Genomic DNA, 15,000 nt, shown 5'->3' on the forward strand with positions numbered 1-15,000 from the left:
TCACCCTTACACTCAATTCTGATGTGTCGGCTCTCTGGCTGCTGGTACTAGGTGGTGTATTAGCATGAAGGTTTACATCTGTCCTCTGTCTCTTGACACTGAACATGCCCTCTGGGTCATCATGTTTAGGTGTCGGTCTCTTCGTTCCCCGTAAATTGGCTGACGCTGTGAGTGTGTCTTGGAAATGTAGCAAGGAAGAGTGAGTGTTCGTGCATCCGTCAACACTAGACGGTCTGAACCGTTGGCATTTAGCTAACCTGTGGCCTTGGTTCAGACACGAATAACAGCGCTTCTCAACTCTAACAAAGACTGATCGTGCTGTCACGCCCATGGCACGAAAAACTTGACATCCATGTAAGAGATGGTCGCCATGGCATACTGCACAAGCTGGGTATTTTCTGTTTCCACTGGTTTCCCTTCTTGACGTTACAGTTCCTATTGACCATTTGAACAATGGAGTAGACGAGACCGCACTGTCTCCTCGGCATTCACCATCTTGTTCTTGGTCTCGTTCCATTACCATTCTTATTCTCCACAACATTTCATGAAGGAAGCTTTGCAGCCACTCTGTCCCTGGTACGTTCTTGTCATGAAGCTGCTCGAAGAGTCTTGGAAACATTCTCGGAGTTTTCTTCGAAATCGTTTGGCCACAGCTCTCTCTGACTCATCAGTGTCCATATCCTCCAGAGCACCCATGTTTTGGAGATTGGTCACACAGGTTACGAGGTCACACACATGGTCCTTAAGGGTTTGTATTTCGTAAAGGCTCACAGTCGGACCTTGTCGCACTTTCCGGATGAGCTCTTTGATATACATTCGCTTATTGCCATATTCTTCGCCTAAGATCGTAAAAGCCTGGGCATAGCCTACCTTTGCGTCCCGGGCACTGAGACAACCCTGCAGCACCCTTTTCATCGAGCCGGTGTAGGCTGAGACCAGTAACTGAAGTTTTGTCTTGTCTGATAGCTCCATCATCTTAACGTGGTTCTGGAAAGCTATTTTGAATTCCCAGTAATCACCGCAGGTCCCTTCGCTGAATGTGGGCGGTGGCAAGTGAGCGAACTTCATGGTGCCCAGTACTGCCCTCATAGGTAACTTCTGTCCCCTCTCTTCTTTGTTTGACCTTCCTCTCTGGGTTTCCTCCCCGATGCCGGTCTTTCTATTCTTACTAACTCCCAGGGCCACCGAAGGGCCACCCACTTGCTGGGCGTCTCAGCCTACCAGTGGCTGCGGAGAGGGAAGCGTGGGATTGAGTCAACTATTGAGACCTGTTGTTCCCTTTGCGTCTTTCGTGCTGATAACACTGGCCTGGATGCAGGAGGTGTAGTAGACTGATGTGTCCTGGTGAGCCATCCATTACCATTCTTCGGCTCTCCCTGGTTTGTTTCCTCCCCCTGGTCATCTCCGAGGGCTCGCCTTTGCCTCACATCTTGTGGTAGAACGGTCAATCCCTTCAGTTTTTCTAAGAAGGATTGTGTTTGCCTCATCATGCCTTTCATTTTCCCCAAGGCTTGCTGACAGTGGTCTATCATTCCTTGTGTTCCACTGCCGGTGCCCTCCGGCGTGGCGGGACGTTGGTTCAACTTGGAAGACTCAGCCTGGATCTGTGTCATCAACATTTTCATCTACATCACCAACTCTCTCTCGAGTGCCACTGTCTTTGATCGGGTCTATACTTTTCGGTGCATCTTGGTCCATCGTGGTGTCACCGCCGTTTATGAAGTCTACACGCTGTGGTACGTCATTGTCCATTGTGATGACAGGTAAGCAGTTAAGTAAATGCGGGTGAAACAAACACTGAAGCGGCCAGTGTGAAGCAAGTTCAACTGAAGCAACCACGGAAATAATCAATGTGTAGCAGAATCAACTGAAAGTCCTGATTCACTCACTACGATACACTTACCTTTGACACAACTGATGTCTTGGGGTCACGAAAGCCGTCCTTGTCTTCACATCTGCTCAGCTCTCTAGCTCCACCACGTTATACACTCACTTTGGACTCTGCATACTCATGCGTACCACACACTTTCACACCAACTCATACTTGCGTACCGTACGAATTGCTGCTCTACTACTCTATTATATTTTGTGTGAGCACAAGCACAGCACGACTCGACACTGTTCAGTCTGTTATACCCTGTACGAGCACGTACTACTCTACTACTGTATTAATCCTTGTGTGAACACAAGTACAAGACGACCCGACATTGTTCACTCTGCTCTACCCTCCATGAGCACGAGCACAACACGAATTTACACTGTTCACTCTATTAAACAATGATCACTGTCTAGTGTTTCGTGACGCACGAACAATGTCACTTTAGTAGATGATTATGATTTCGGTTTTCTGGCCGGACTCATAATCCGTAGTCTGCCCTACAAATCGTCTTGCGAGAGAAAACGCGTTGCACTCCCCTCTCGATGAGAACGTGTACAAACGAACACTGTTCCGTCCACCATCTAGCCAGAGAGAATGCGTTGTCATTCCCGCGCTTCATGTGCCATAAAAGTGGTGGGCGACGTATCCTGAGTGGGGGGCGCTCAGGGCGTCACCTTCGCGACCCTCCATGCATGTCTGTGCTGCTGTACCCCGCTGTGGTGACCGTATCACGTTTTGACTGTAACCGCCAATGAGGCAGGTAAGGACCATCAAGCCCACACGATGACACGGATTATTTGAACCTGTCAAAACCTGGAAAGACAACATTAGACTCGTTCATCATCACATAGCACTTTGAGTGTACATAGACATTCAAGTAAGCCACAATCGGGTAGTGGAGGAGTAACTAGGTCATACTTAGTATACTTCAAACCTTAATGGCACATAATATATAAATCTCTATAAATCACACTTACACAATACATTATGGAACATTATTATAGGGCACTTACACGCCCCCTAAGAGTTCCGGGTCCCACAGACAACTGATACGTCCTTCCTACGAGGATACAGGCCATAGAGATACTGGCTTCTCACACGTCCTTCCTATGACAGGGGTACAGGCTACAGACTGCCCATGAGGATGCGTCTCGTGAATTGTGTTATTCATTAAGGCAAGTGATGAAAAGATGCTCTGTATCAGCTCCATATTATAAACACCATCCATCACAGGACACGACCTTCTGAATAGGCTCTTTCTTTCCCATAACACTTCACAACTACGGCCTAATTCTGATGACACACACACACACACACACACACACACACACACACACACACACACACACACACACACACACACACACACACACACACACACACACACACACATTCTCTCTCTCTCTCTCTCTCTCTCTCTCTCTCTCTCTCTCTCTCTCGATAACTACTACTGCTACTACTACTACTACTACTACTACTACTACTACTACTACTACTACTACTACTACTACTACTACTACTACTACTTCTAACCGTCTCTGTCGATTATTCTTGTAACACTTTTGTGACTCAAGAAACATGGATGAACGTTCAACAAATGACTTGGTTTGCATAATTCTTTTTATACCTTTGCCATGCGTTTAAGTGAAATGACTTGCTTATCAATTTTATTCATTCATTCATCCGTTGCATTAATTTTCATTGTGGCTTTCTTATTTTCCCTTTTTTTATGTCATGATTTCCCTTGGGTGTTCGCTTAAAAAATGTTCTCATCATATTCAAGACAAAACCCTTCATTTCTCCCTCTCCTCATCCTCTCTCGTCTCTTCCATTCTCATTTTGTCTCCCCGTTATCCTTATCCCTTCATCCTCTTTCTCTATTCTCTACAGATTTCTGCTTTTACCTCGTCTATTCTTTTTTTTTTCGTCCCTCATCCGTTCTTTCTCTTTTTTTCTTTATGTCTGTCTCTTCTCTCTTGTACTCTTCTTTTTTCATCTCTCCATTCCTCATCATTCCACCCTCTCCTCTTTTGCTATCCGATCACTTCCTTCTTTATCTTAATTTTTTCCCTTTTCCTCAGATTTTCCTTTTCACATCCTCCTTTCCTTTATCCTTCGTTCCTGTTTCCCCATGCCCTTTATTTCCTTCCGGTCTGCTTCTTCCATCCCTTCCTCCTTTTCCTTCCTTGCCTCTTTATCTCTGCTTTTCACACTTTCCTTTCCTCTCGCTGTCACCCTTCTTCCTTCATCCTCCTCTTTCCCGTTCTCTTCCAGGCACCTCCTTTCTCCCTTTCATCGTTTTCCTTTCTTTCTTCTTTGTCTGTCCCTCTCTCTTTTCTTTACCCTTCATACTCATTCCCTCATCCTCTCCTCTCTCCCCTTCCCGGCCGGTCCTTTCATGCCTTTATTCTTTGCCTTCCTTCCTCTCAGCTGAGTCCCGTATGTCCTTCGTGTTGTCAGCTTTGGGGAGTCAGAGGCTGGAGCAGGATGAAATAATAGAGAGGCAACAGGAGGGATGCCAATCAGGAATATTTTTCATGTAAATGTAAAAGCAATACATGAAATACTAACGATTTTTTTTTTATGTAGACACGTTTTTTTTTTTTTATCTCTGCTTTATGATTATTTGAATGATAGTGAATGTATTTTTTTTTCTTCCTTACTATATATTTCGAGTAACGTTTTACTCGATGGATGGAGGAAAGCTTTCATTATTGTATCTATAACTGGTATAGTATTCAGTTTGTGTGACAGATTACTACTACAGCTGCTGCGTCCCCGTGGCTTTTTATTTTATTTACTTATTGTCTTGTATGTACATGTTAGGTGACCGGTCAAGGACACATATAACAAAAAAAAAAAGAAAAAAAAGACCGCGTAGAATGCCACACCCCGAAAAAAAAGAAACAGAACTGGAAAAATTAGTCACAGTAATTTTTTTTTTTTTCTTGCTGTATCTTGACACTCCTCTTTCGAAACAATTCAAGTCGTAGGTTTTGGTAAGTCTTCTGTCGACAGCTTCTGACAGGCTGTATTGGAAGTCTTGTGGTTTTTCAAGGGTGTTTTCATGGTTCTGGTGATAGTTTAACAAGACTTCTACATCGTCAATGGGGAAGCAAGCATCCATGGAAACTCGACTAGTCCAAAACGTTCAAGAATACGAAATTTTATACGGTATAGTGCTGCGTGATGTGTGTGTGTGTGTGTGTGTGACGCTGGACTGACTTCACTAAATGATTCGTGGTTCTTCACTATTAGATTTGTATAGTCGTGGCCAAAACTCTGGTAACCTTCATCGACTTCCGCTGCGTATGATGTTTTCACACAGTCTTAAGTCCTGTAATCTACTAACTATTAATCAAGTAACACAAGGTAATTGATTTAAGTATTTTTTTTAATAGTAGATCAGAGGGTTTAAGACTGAGGAAAACACAGGCTAAGGGTTGAATACTTTATTCTTGATAAATTTTTCTCTTGCGGAATCATATCCCTCTGAAGAAGCCCTAGGGCGAAACTAGTCAGGAAGAATGTATTGAATTCTCAGCCCGTGTTCCCTTCACCACCCTCCTGCACTTGTCATGATATCAACACATTGAAGAACATCGCTACACATAGTGAGTGCACCTTGTTACTCGAGCACTGGCCATGAATATACCAGGAAACTGAACTCTATAAACTCATTATGACAAAATTACGAAATAATGACATATGACATGGCCACAGTTGATGCATACTCGCCGTTATCACCACTTCCTCTAGCACAGGCGTTCTGAAGCACGAGGTAATTCATACACGGGGGAGAATGTCAGGGTTTCAGGGTGAGGGGAATTGGAACCACAGATTGAGGGACTGGAAGTGCTTGAATATTGATCTTTTTATTATGGTGGGCTCCCCAGGACGACACAAATCACAGTATGCATTGGTGACCTGATATAGTTTGCAGCATATTGAACCCCGCACCACAGGCATGAATATTATGAGTCGTCTAGGGAGGGAGAGTGACATTGTGATTTTTTTTTTTTTTTTTTTTGTGTGTGTGTGTGTGTGTGTGTGTGTATTAGACAAGCCAAGAGAAAAGAAAAAAAAAGAATAAGAAAAACCGCTCATTATGTCATTTTCCCGTAAAGAAACGGGTAGAAATGTATATAGTGAACATGTTGCGTGGGACAGAGATGTCGAGAACCACTGTTTTAGATTACAACAAATGTCACGTTATGAACTAAAGTTTTGATACTGTTAGCCCATTCATTACCAGAGACAGCTTCCGAACCTTATCAAATCACCTGTTGGTTGGTCATAATGGAGTAAATAAGAGATAATTGCGTTTGATGAGTAACCAGCTTATATACAATCCCTCCCTTGAAAAAAAAAAAAATCCTTTAATGACATCGATAATATAATGGAGTCGCACCGGAACCAGGTAGAGTCCCGGTAAGGCTGAATGACGAACAGGAAGGAGAATAAATAGACAGAGATGGTACGTACATGTGTTTGTAGTAGCACTGAATACTCGTGGGAAATCGATGGTATGAACTTAAAGTAACCTTCCCATGTTTGTTAATTGATTTATCTCATTTATTTTCGGGGTTGTATTATACTCATAGTAAGGTTCATTGGGTGTAAGGTGGGTGAGTGTCGGTGGGTAGGCGGGTGAGGGTGAGTGGAGAGGATGGAGGGTGGAGAGCCAAGGGTCAGGAGACAGTCGCCTTCGAAACCTCCCAGTCTGAATCCTCGTTGGCCCACGACTCTCGGGAATCTCGACACGCCCTCGCCTGGTCTTCCTTGTTGTGTGTGTGTGTGTGTGTGTATGTGTGTGTATGTGTGTGTTTCTGTGTACGAGTGAAGAAAATAAGGTGATGACTATGTATAACACTCCAGTTAACGCACACACACACACACACACACACACACACACACACACACACACACACACACACACACACACACAGTCCCTCCATACGTACCTGCTCATAACGCACCCACGTAATCGTCGCCGCCGCTCACCTGGCTGCTCCTTCCCCCTGATTAATTACCACAGCTAATGGGAACCTATTTGACTTACACAATATTGCCAGGTATAATCCGCTCCCCTCTGCTCATCAGGTAAAGGACGTGCTCACCTTGCAATGCTTCCCCAAGTCACTAATCTTATCTGTAAAATCCATGAACGTAATCAAGTTGAAATTCTAGTGTCATATGGAGGTGCTGGAAGTTAAGACAGTGTTATTGATTCGAGGCTTGTATTTTAAAACGCTTTGACCTCTCATCACGACGCATCAAAGACCATAGAGTTGATTTGTCTGATTCTCAAGGATATATATATATTTTTTTTATCACTTGATTCATGAAAATGGCTTTGAAACGCCTACTGACTTACACTAGATCCTGTAGTTGAGATAGGACGCCGTCAGCTTTGAGGATTATGTTCCCTTGAGAAGATGACTGGTATAGGGATGAGATGAGACACGTGTCATCTTGTTTTTTTTTGTTTTTTTTTTTCTTGCGGTTACGTTAGATTGTGTAGGTTCTCCATTCATGTTGCTGTTGTTGTTGTTCTTTTCTTATTCCTGTTTTTGTTCTTGTTCATGTTCTTCTTATTCTTGTTCTTGTTCTTGTTCCTCTTGTTCTTGTTCTTGTTCTTCTTGTTCTTGTTCTTATTCTCGTTTTTCTTTTTCTTTTTTTCTTTTTCTTTTTCTTGTTCTTCTTGTTCTTCTTGTTCTTATTCTTCTTCACGATTTTACGTTAGAATACCAAATCGAGAACCTCTTGCACTTTTCTTTCTTTCTGAGGATGAAAGTCGGTGATCTACTTCAACTTTCAGAGGTTCCAGTGACGCCAACCATGCAGCCAGACTCAATTATTCCCTGGGATGAAGCAGCTAGAGAGATTCAGTTCGCTTATGAGGGTATCCAATGCTTTTTAAGGCTTGCAGACAGCCTCAATATCAGATCTGGATTACCGACGATCGTATTGCTGTAAGCCAACTCAATACACGCGTTAATCTTCTTTATTTAATCATCAAATGCCTTCTGTGTCTTACCGGTCAATTATTTAAGTCATTTGTACTACATGAGTGAAATGTGTGCCGTGTTATTTGGTGGTGGTGGTGGTGGTGGTTGTGATGCTGATGTAGAAAGTGTTGTTGAAGGTCTCGATATGCTGTATTGTCCTTCTCTGTTCTGAAATAATGGTGATGATGATGAATATGTTGAGGTGCTGTCGTATTGTGTTAGTGTTACTGTGATAAGAACATAATTACATACCAAAGTAAATGAAGCTACAAGGCCTACACGTGGCAGTCCCCTTATGAAACACACCTTATTACCACCTATCCTACTCATCTGTTAATTTGTCTTATCTTCTTTTAAAGCTCCCAAATGCCTCAGCACGAATAGCACGATTACTAAGTCCATTCCATTCATCTACCACTACTTGAGAACCAGTTCGTTCATATCTCGCATTTTAAATCTAACTTTATTAAGTTTAAACCTATTATTTCTTGTTACATCCTAAATTGATGACCCTGAAAATTTTGCTTATGGTCAGTAATCAGAATAAAACAAGAAATGTGGTGGAAGTTATGTATTCAGAAATAGAGATTTCAAATAGAATAACAGATGATTGGAATAGATTCGGTAGTGACGTTGTCAATGCTGAGTCAATAGAGAGAAAGCTTTGGAACTTTAAATAAACGCATTAGACAAATATATGAACTCAGAAATTGAATGCACACAAATAACTTTGCATTATGTACATGAACCACCACGTGAAGGCTTCTTGCAACTTCTTTTACGCTTTTATAATTACAGCTTTGCGCTTTAGGGGATCTGAGATTGATTTCTTATTGTTTAATCATCGCCACAGGTGAGAGTGTTTTCGTGGAGGATGTGAGTGTGGCATGCGGCGGCGGGGACCACAGGGGAGCCTCGTCTTTCCCTCATGCTGGTTTCCACTCGTCTTACCGTGAGTACTGGTCCTGGATTTATCACTACTACTACTACTACTACTACTACTACTACTACTACTACTACTACTATTAGTATCATTATTACTATTACGACAACAGTTTCTTAATTTTCTCCTCTTCTTCTATCCTCTTCAATTTCTCTTATTTTCTTTCAAGTATTTGTTCTTTTTTGCTTCTTTTCTTCTTTTTCTTCTTTCTTCTTTCTTCTTCTGTTTCTTCTTTCTTCTTTCTATTTCTTTTTCTTTTTCTTTTTCTTCTACTACTACTACTACTACTACTACTACTACTACTACTACTACTACCCCTACCAATATCACTTCCACCACCACCACTACTACCATTATTACACAATTCTCACCGTGCTTGTTTGAGGGAAGAACAGACAGACAACAAGTCATTAGTGTTGTGTGCCGGGCAGGTGTCCTATCCTGTATGTGTGTGTGTGTGTGTGTGTCAGCGTAATGGTAACCCTTCCATGCTGTCTTATTAATAACGCAAGCTTTTGAACGGATTAAGAAGAAAGCCGATTTATTGTGAACTGGCAATAACACCCACCCAGACACACACATGGCCAGAGAGAGAGAGAGAGAGAGAGAGAGGGAGGGGTATTTACAATTGTTCATATTCATTTACTCTGTCTTTCATGTTCCCTTGACGGTCTGTATTAGTTTCACCTTCCCGGACCCACGTGCACCTGTCGTGTTGGTAAATGAGCTGCAGGTGAGGGTCGGTACTAACACAAACAGTTCAATATTGAAGTGAAAAGTTTTTGTTTATCATGTCAACTGATATTTTCAATGCATAGCTAGTGTAAAGCCATTGTTATTGTTGTTATGATAATGATAATGGTGATATTAGTGATGTTAATTGTTGTCGTTATTGATGTTGTTGTTATTGCTATTATTATTATTATTATTATTATTATTATTATTATTATTATTATTATTATTATTATTATTATTATTATTACAACAACAACAACAACAACTACCACTACTACTACTACTATTACTACTACTACTACTAATAATACTAATACTACTACCACCACCACCACCATTACAACTACCATTACAAATAATACAACAGTTAAACACAGGCCAGCCGGCATTACGACCCCTGCAGTGCAAACACCCCTGGCTCCCGCGCTCAGTCTCCTGGCCTGCGTCACTCTAATGGACACGTGTTCGATGTCAGCAAATCCTATTATTGGCTTGTCTCAATTTACGGCTGGGCGTTTGATGCACTTGCTTTATATTGGTGCGAGAGAAACGGCTGCCAGGGTGGGTCCTCTCCCCCTTAGTCTAGTTCTGTCTAGTGTTTGTCAATGACCTCCCAGCCTCTGCTACTCCCCGAACCTCTAACTCACTCTTCCTCACATTCTACCTCTCTCTGTCTGTCTCTCGTTTCTAGTGACTCTCTTTCCTCGCACTTCTCTCACGGTTCTTCATCCTCCTGACCTTCGTTAAGTTGTTTTCTTCGACTTCGAGTTCTTAATGTCTTTATTCGTCTTTTGTTTTTGTTCGTGTTTGTCTCTCTCTCTCTCTCTCTCTCTCTCTCTCTCTCTCTCTCTCTCTCTCTCTCTCTCTCTCTCTCTCTCTCTCTCTCTCTCTCTCTCTCTCTCTGTCTATTTATTATGAGAGAGAGAGAGAGAGAGAGAGAGAGAGAGAGAGAGAGAGAGAGAGAGAGAGAGAGAGAGAGAGAGAGAGAGAGAGAGAGAGAGAGAGAGAGAGAGAGAGAGAGAGAGAGAGAGAGAGAGAGAGAGTCACGTACACACACACACACACACACACACACACACACACACACACACACACACACACACACACACACACACTCCCGGCGACACTTGTTGAACTTCTGAAGAAAGTCTTTGAATCTCGACAAAGCCTCGCGAGTTGAAGAGTCTGGCAGGACAACCTTCTGGCGAGTGTTATCGGGCGGAGGACGGAGAGTCAAGTAAGTCTCTCTCTCTCTCTCTCTCTCTCTCTCTCTCTCTCTCTCTCTCTCTCTCTCTCTCTCTCTCTCTCTCTCTCTCTCTTATAACAAACAGACACAGAGAGAGGTGTGTGTGTGTATGTGTGTGTGTGTGTGTGTGTGTGTGTGTGTGTGTGTGTGTGTGTGTGTGTGTGTGTGTGTGTGTGTGTGTGTGTGTTCTCTCCCCTTGTCTAGTAGAGAAAGACGTGCTTCACTGCACACACACACACACACACACACACACACACACACACACACACACACACACACACACACACACACACACACACACACACACACACACACACACACACACACATTACGCTCTCTGTCTTCCCCTTCAGCGCCTCTGAGACTGGCTCGTCATTCCTAAGGCTGAGGTGTTGCGCTGGGGGAACATAGAGAACATATCTTAAGGCTTACTGTACTGCATCCTTAGGTCTTAGACGGCGCCATTTGACCCCGTTGTTACTTTGCCTTACGTTTACTACAGAGCTGTCGTGTCTCTGACGGTGGCGCCATTTTGTTCCGTCTTGTGCTAGTCGCATTATTTGGCTTGGGGTATTATTCTTTTGTTAAATGTCTTGAAGAAATGTGTCTCAGTATTTCCGCCTCTGTCCTCCTCTTGACCTTCTTCCTTCTATCTTCTTAGTGTTACAAAGATGTTCTGTCGTCTTTCCCTTAACATATATCCCAGAAATCTCAGTTGTCTCTGCCTCGTTGTTATCCCCTATTAAATCAATCACTGCTTCGGAGAAATCATTAAACGTTACAGCGTCTTATGTCAACTGTTATCAGGCCTTAGTTGTAGTTACTTGGATTTCCAAATGTGTTTTCATGTTTTTAGGGACGGCTCAACGAGGATTCTAGATAAACAGTTACCAGAAGAAAGACACCAATGAGAACCAAACAAATCCTCTCAATGGCTTTAGAAAACAGTCTTTGAGAGAACAAGGCGTTTCAGAATACGGGTCCAGAATTAGATGTTCCTGCGGGATGTGGATGACACACAATCAACTGCGTGACGGACTCTAAGCAGCTTACGTTCCTCATTAGTGTTAAATTAGGAATGCCAATGCCTGTGACGTTATCCAGAGGAATCTGAGGGCCTATCTTGGACTACGCTCTACTCCTTATTGGGCGTTAAAGAAAGACAAATGTTTGTTTGTAATGTTCACTTTCTTGTCGGCACTAGCAAACTTATTATAAAGAGGGAGATGGATACGAGGAAGGAAACGCATAAGATGTAAAGAAAATTTAATGTTATTTTAGAGTTGACGGAATGACTGTGGATCGTAGATTTGAGTGCAATATCAAGATTTTTGTTTTCAATTTGACACATGCCATGAGTCTCACACATATTCAGAGAGAGAGAGAGAGAGAGAGAGAGAGAGAGAGAGAGAGAGAGAGAGAGAGCAAATTGAGATGCTGTAAGGGAAACGAAGATGAAAGGGAAGGTAAGGTAAGGTAAGGTAAAGGAATGGAAGGGAAGGAGAGATCAGTGAGGAAACAAGAAAGGAGAGAGGGAAAGGGAAGGTAGAGAAGGAGAATAATCACCTGAGAAGGGGGAGTTTGAGAGGTAAGGTAAGGGAAGGAAAGGAGGACATGATATGAAGGGTTTCGGCATGCAAGTAAATCACGGCTGAGTCATTGGGTGAATGAAAGGAGGCGTCTGGGGGAAGGCTCGCTTTTGTTTAGTTTGTGCGGCAAGGAGTGCGTTTTCTATTCCGAGTTTGCCTTTATGGTTCCGCTGCTTTGCTTTTACGATATTACCTACGTATGTATGTGTGCGGTTATGTGTGCCACTTTGGAATTAAAATGGTCATTGCGCCTTGTTGTATGTAGATGCTTTCACGGAAGTAGTAACGTTTCCTGAATCCGTGTAGAGCTGAAATTTCTTTTGGGCTGCGTGAAATTTAAATACATTAAAAGTTTTGGTTTTGTGCTTGGAATGTTGATAGTTTTGAATGGCGGAAATTGATGTAAAGAATAACTTGATAAAACGAGTGGGAACTGCATGAAGGACACGTCGAATGTCGAATGAAGTGATCGATATAGAAAAAAATAAGAAGTATACTTTAAGTGCAAAGTCTGCAATCACAGCGATAAGCCAAGGCATGCAGGATGGAGGAAATGTTGGCCTGACGAGACGCAATGAGCCGAAGCAGGGCAGACACGGGATGGAGGGAGAGAGGCAACGGGACGCCGGAGTGTGGCTGTGGCAAGGACAGCAAGGAATACTTGGTGCTCGAGTACGAGTATACACCAAGGCCCCATGGGAACTGTATCCTCAGCGACCCCGCACCACACACACATGTATCGATCTATATACTAGCCTGCTATATATATATATATATATATATATATATATATATATATATATATATATATATATATATATATATATATATATATATATATATATATATATATATATATATATATATATATATATATATATATATACATATTTACATATTTACATATATACATATATATATATATATATATATATATATATATATATATATATATATATATATATATATATATATATATATATATATATATATATATATATATATATATATATATATATATATATACGAGTATATATATATATATATATATATATATATATATATATATATATATATATATATATATATATATATATATATATATATATATATATATACTCTCGTATATGACATGCGTGTGCACATACACATAGATATCCTCCGTTGCAGGAAAGGTGAATCCCTCCCTCCCCAAAAAATAGTGTGACTGGATTTTCCTTTTATTCAATTATTGTTGTTAATTGATTAATTCACTTGAATATTTACACCAATTCTCGTTTGAGCCTGTGAGCCTCGTCAGGCCAGCACATGCTGGGCGGCGCTAACAGGCACCCTCCCGCGGCACCGGCCTAAGGGTGACACTGCTCGCTGCACCACTCAGCGGCGGCGCCTAACGAGCACCATGCGGGCTGTCTGCTGTGGGCGGGAGAGGCGTGCACCAGGACGTGGCATCAACGATGCCTGATGAACCAAACGCTACACCGCCTGCTGTCTCGACTCGAGGCAGGAGAGGCAGCGCTGCTCAGCCTGCCTCACTGCCAGGGTCATTGGGAGAGGAAAATTTGATAACATTTACGGAACATAGAAAGGAAGACTCACCTGTGCCTCTCACAACAAGCAACAGAGGTCAAGGAATGCAAAGAAAATATAAATATTGCATTTTCAAAACAAATGCAGTTTTTTAAATTTAATTTTATCTTATTTATTTATTCATTTATTTACTTTCTGCCGTCTAACTTTCATTATCATCATCACCACCATTATCACCATCAGCATCATCATCGTCATCACATCGCAGCTTTCATGGTCACACTGCAGGACACAGGCCTTCCCTTCCCAACCTTGTCCTCCTCCTGCGGACAAGGATCATTTCCTCAACTTTTACCGCAACATTTTCAACAACACACTTTCTCCTCGTAGGGACAAGTTGCGGTCAGCTCTTTAAGGCAATATTTTCAACACACACTGCCTGCCTTGGCCAGACCCTCCACGCAGGCGAATGTACGTAGCCAAGCACTGATTCAGACACAGCCAGAGGGCAGGTCATTTCCTTTAAAAGCAAACGGACGTTGTGTGTTGGCAGCAGCGAGGGGCGGGTGGCCGGGGCAAGGAGCGCCGGCCAGCACACACAATGGTGGCAGCCGGCGGGAGATGAGATGCAAAGAGGACATCGTGTGCGGCCATCGAGTCCTGAGTAGCTGCTCTTTGTGGGAGGGAGAGAGAGAGGAAGGGAGGGAAGAACTCTACGGGAAGGGAGGGATGGGGAGAGGACCATCGTAGCCTTGAGTATCTGGTCTTTGCTGGGGACAGGGAGGCAAGGATGGGAGAAAAAATAGGACTTGCTGGAAGTGAAGGAGGGAGGGGCGGGAGGGACTGGTCAAGATTGCTAGCAGGAATTCTCCCTTGAGCTGACCGGTGATGGGAATCGATGGCGACAACACGGTGATATGTGTGTGTGTGTGTGTGTGTGTGTGTGTGTGTGTGTGTGTGTGTGTGTGTGTGTGTGTGTGTGTGTGTCTGTGTGTGTGTGTGTGTGTGTGTGTGTGTGTGTGCTCAGTCTCAGAGAGGAAGCCATTTCTCAGCACAACCAAACATGC

The 15,000-nt window shown here is 42.7% G+C and overlaps 1 protein-coding gene across 6 annotated transcripts in view; it reads left to right on the forward strand.

Moving 5' to 3' along the window:
• LOC135110958 (neural-cadherin-like) overlaps positions 1-15,000 on the forward strand; it is a 212,963-nt gene that overhangs the window by 15,857 nt on the left and 182,106 nt on the right. For all 6 annotated transcript variants that reach the window (XR_010273510.1, XM_064023676.1, XM_064023677.1 and 3 more), the window contains one exon: positions 8,744-8,842. Coding sequence is in view for 5 of the 6 variants with exons in the window: in XM_064023676.1 (XP_063879746.1) it covers positions 8,744-8,842 (99 nt within the window). In the remaining variant the exon portion in view is untranslated. The remainder of the gene's footprint in view (positions 1-8,743; positions 8,843-15,000) is intronic.

This window comes from Scylla paramamosain, chromosome 21, assembly GCF_035594125.1.
Source record: "Scylla paramamosain isolate STU-SP2022 chromosome 21, ASM3559412v1, whole genome shotgun sequence".
In the NCBI taxonomy this organism is placed as follows: domain Eukaryota; kingdom Metazoa; phylum Arthropoda; class Malacostraca; order Decapoda; family Portunidae; genus Scylla; species Scylla paramamosain.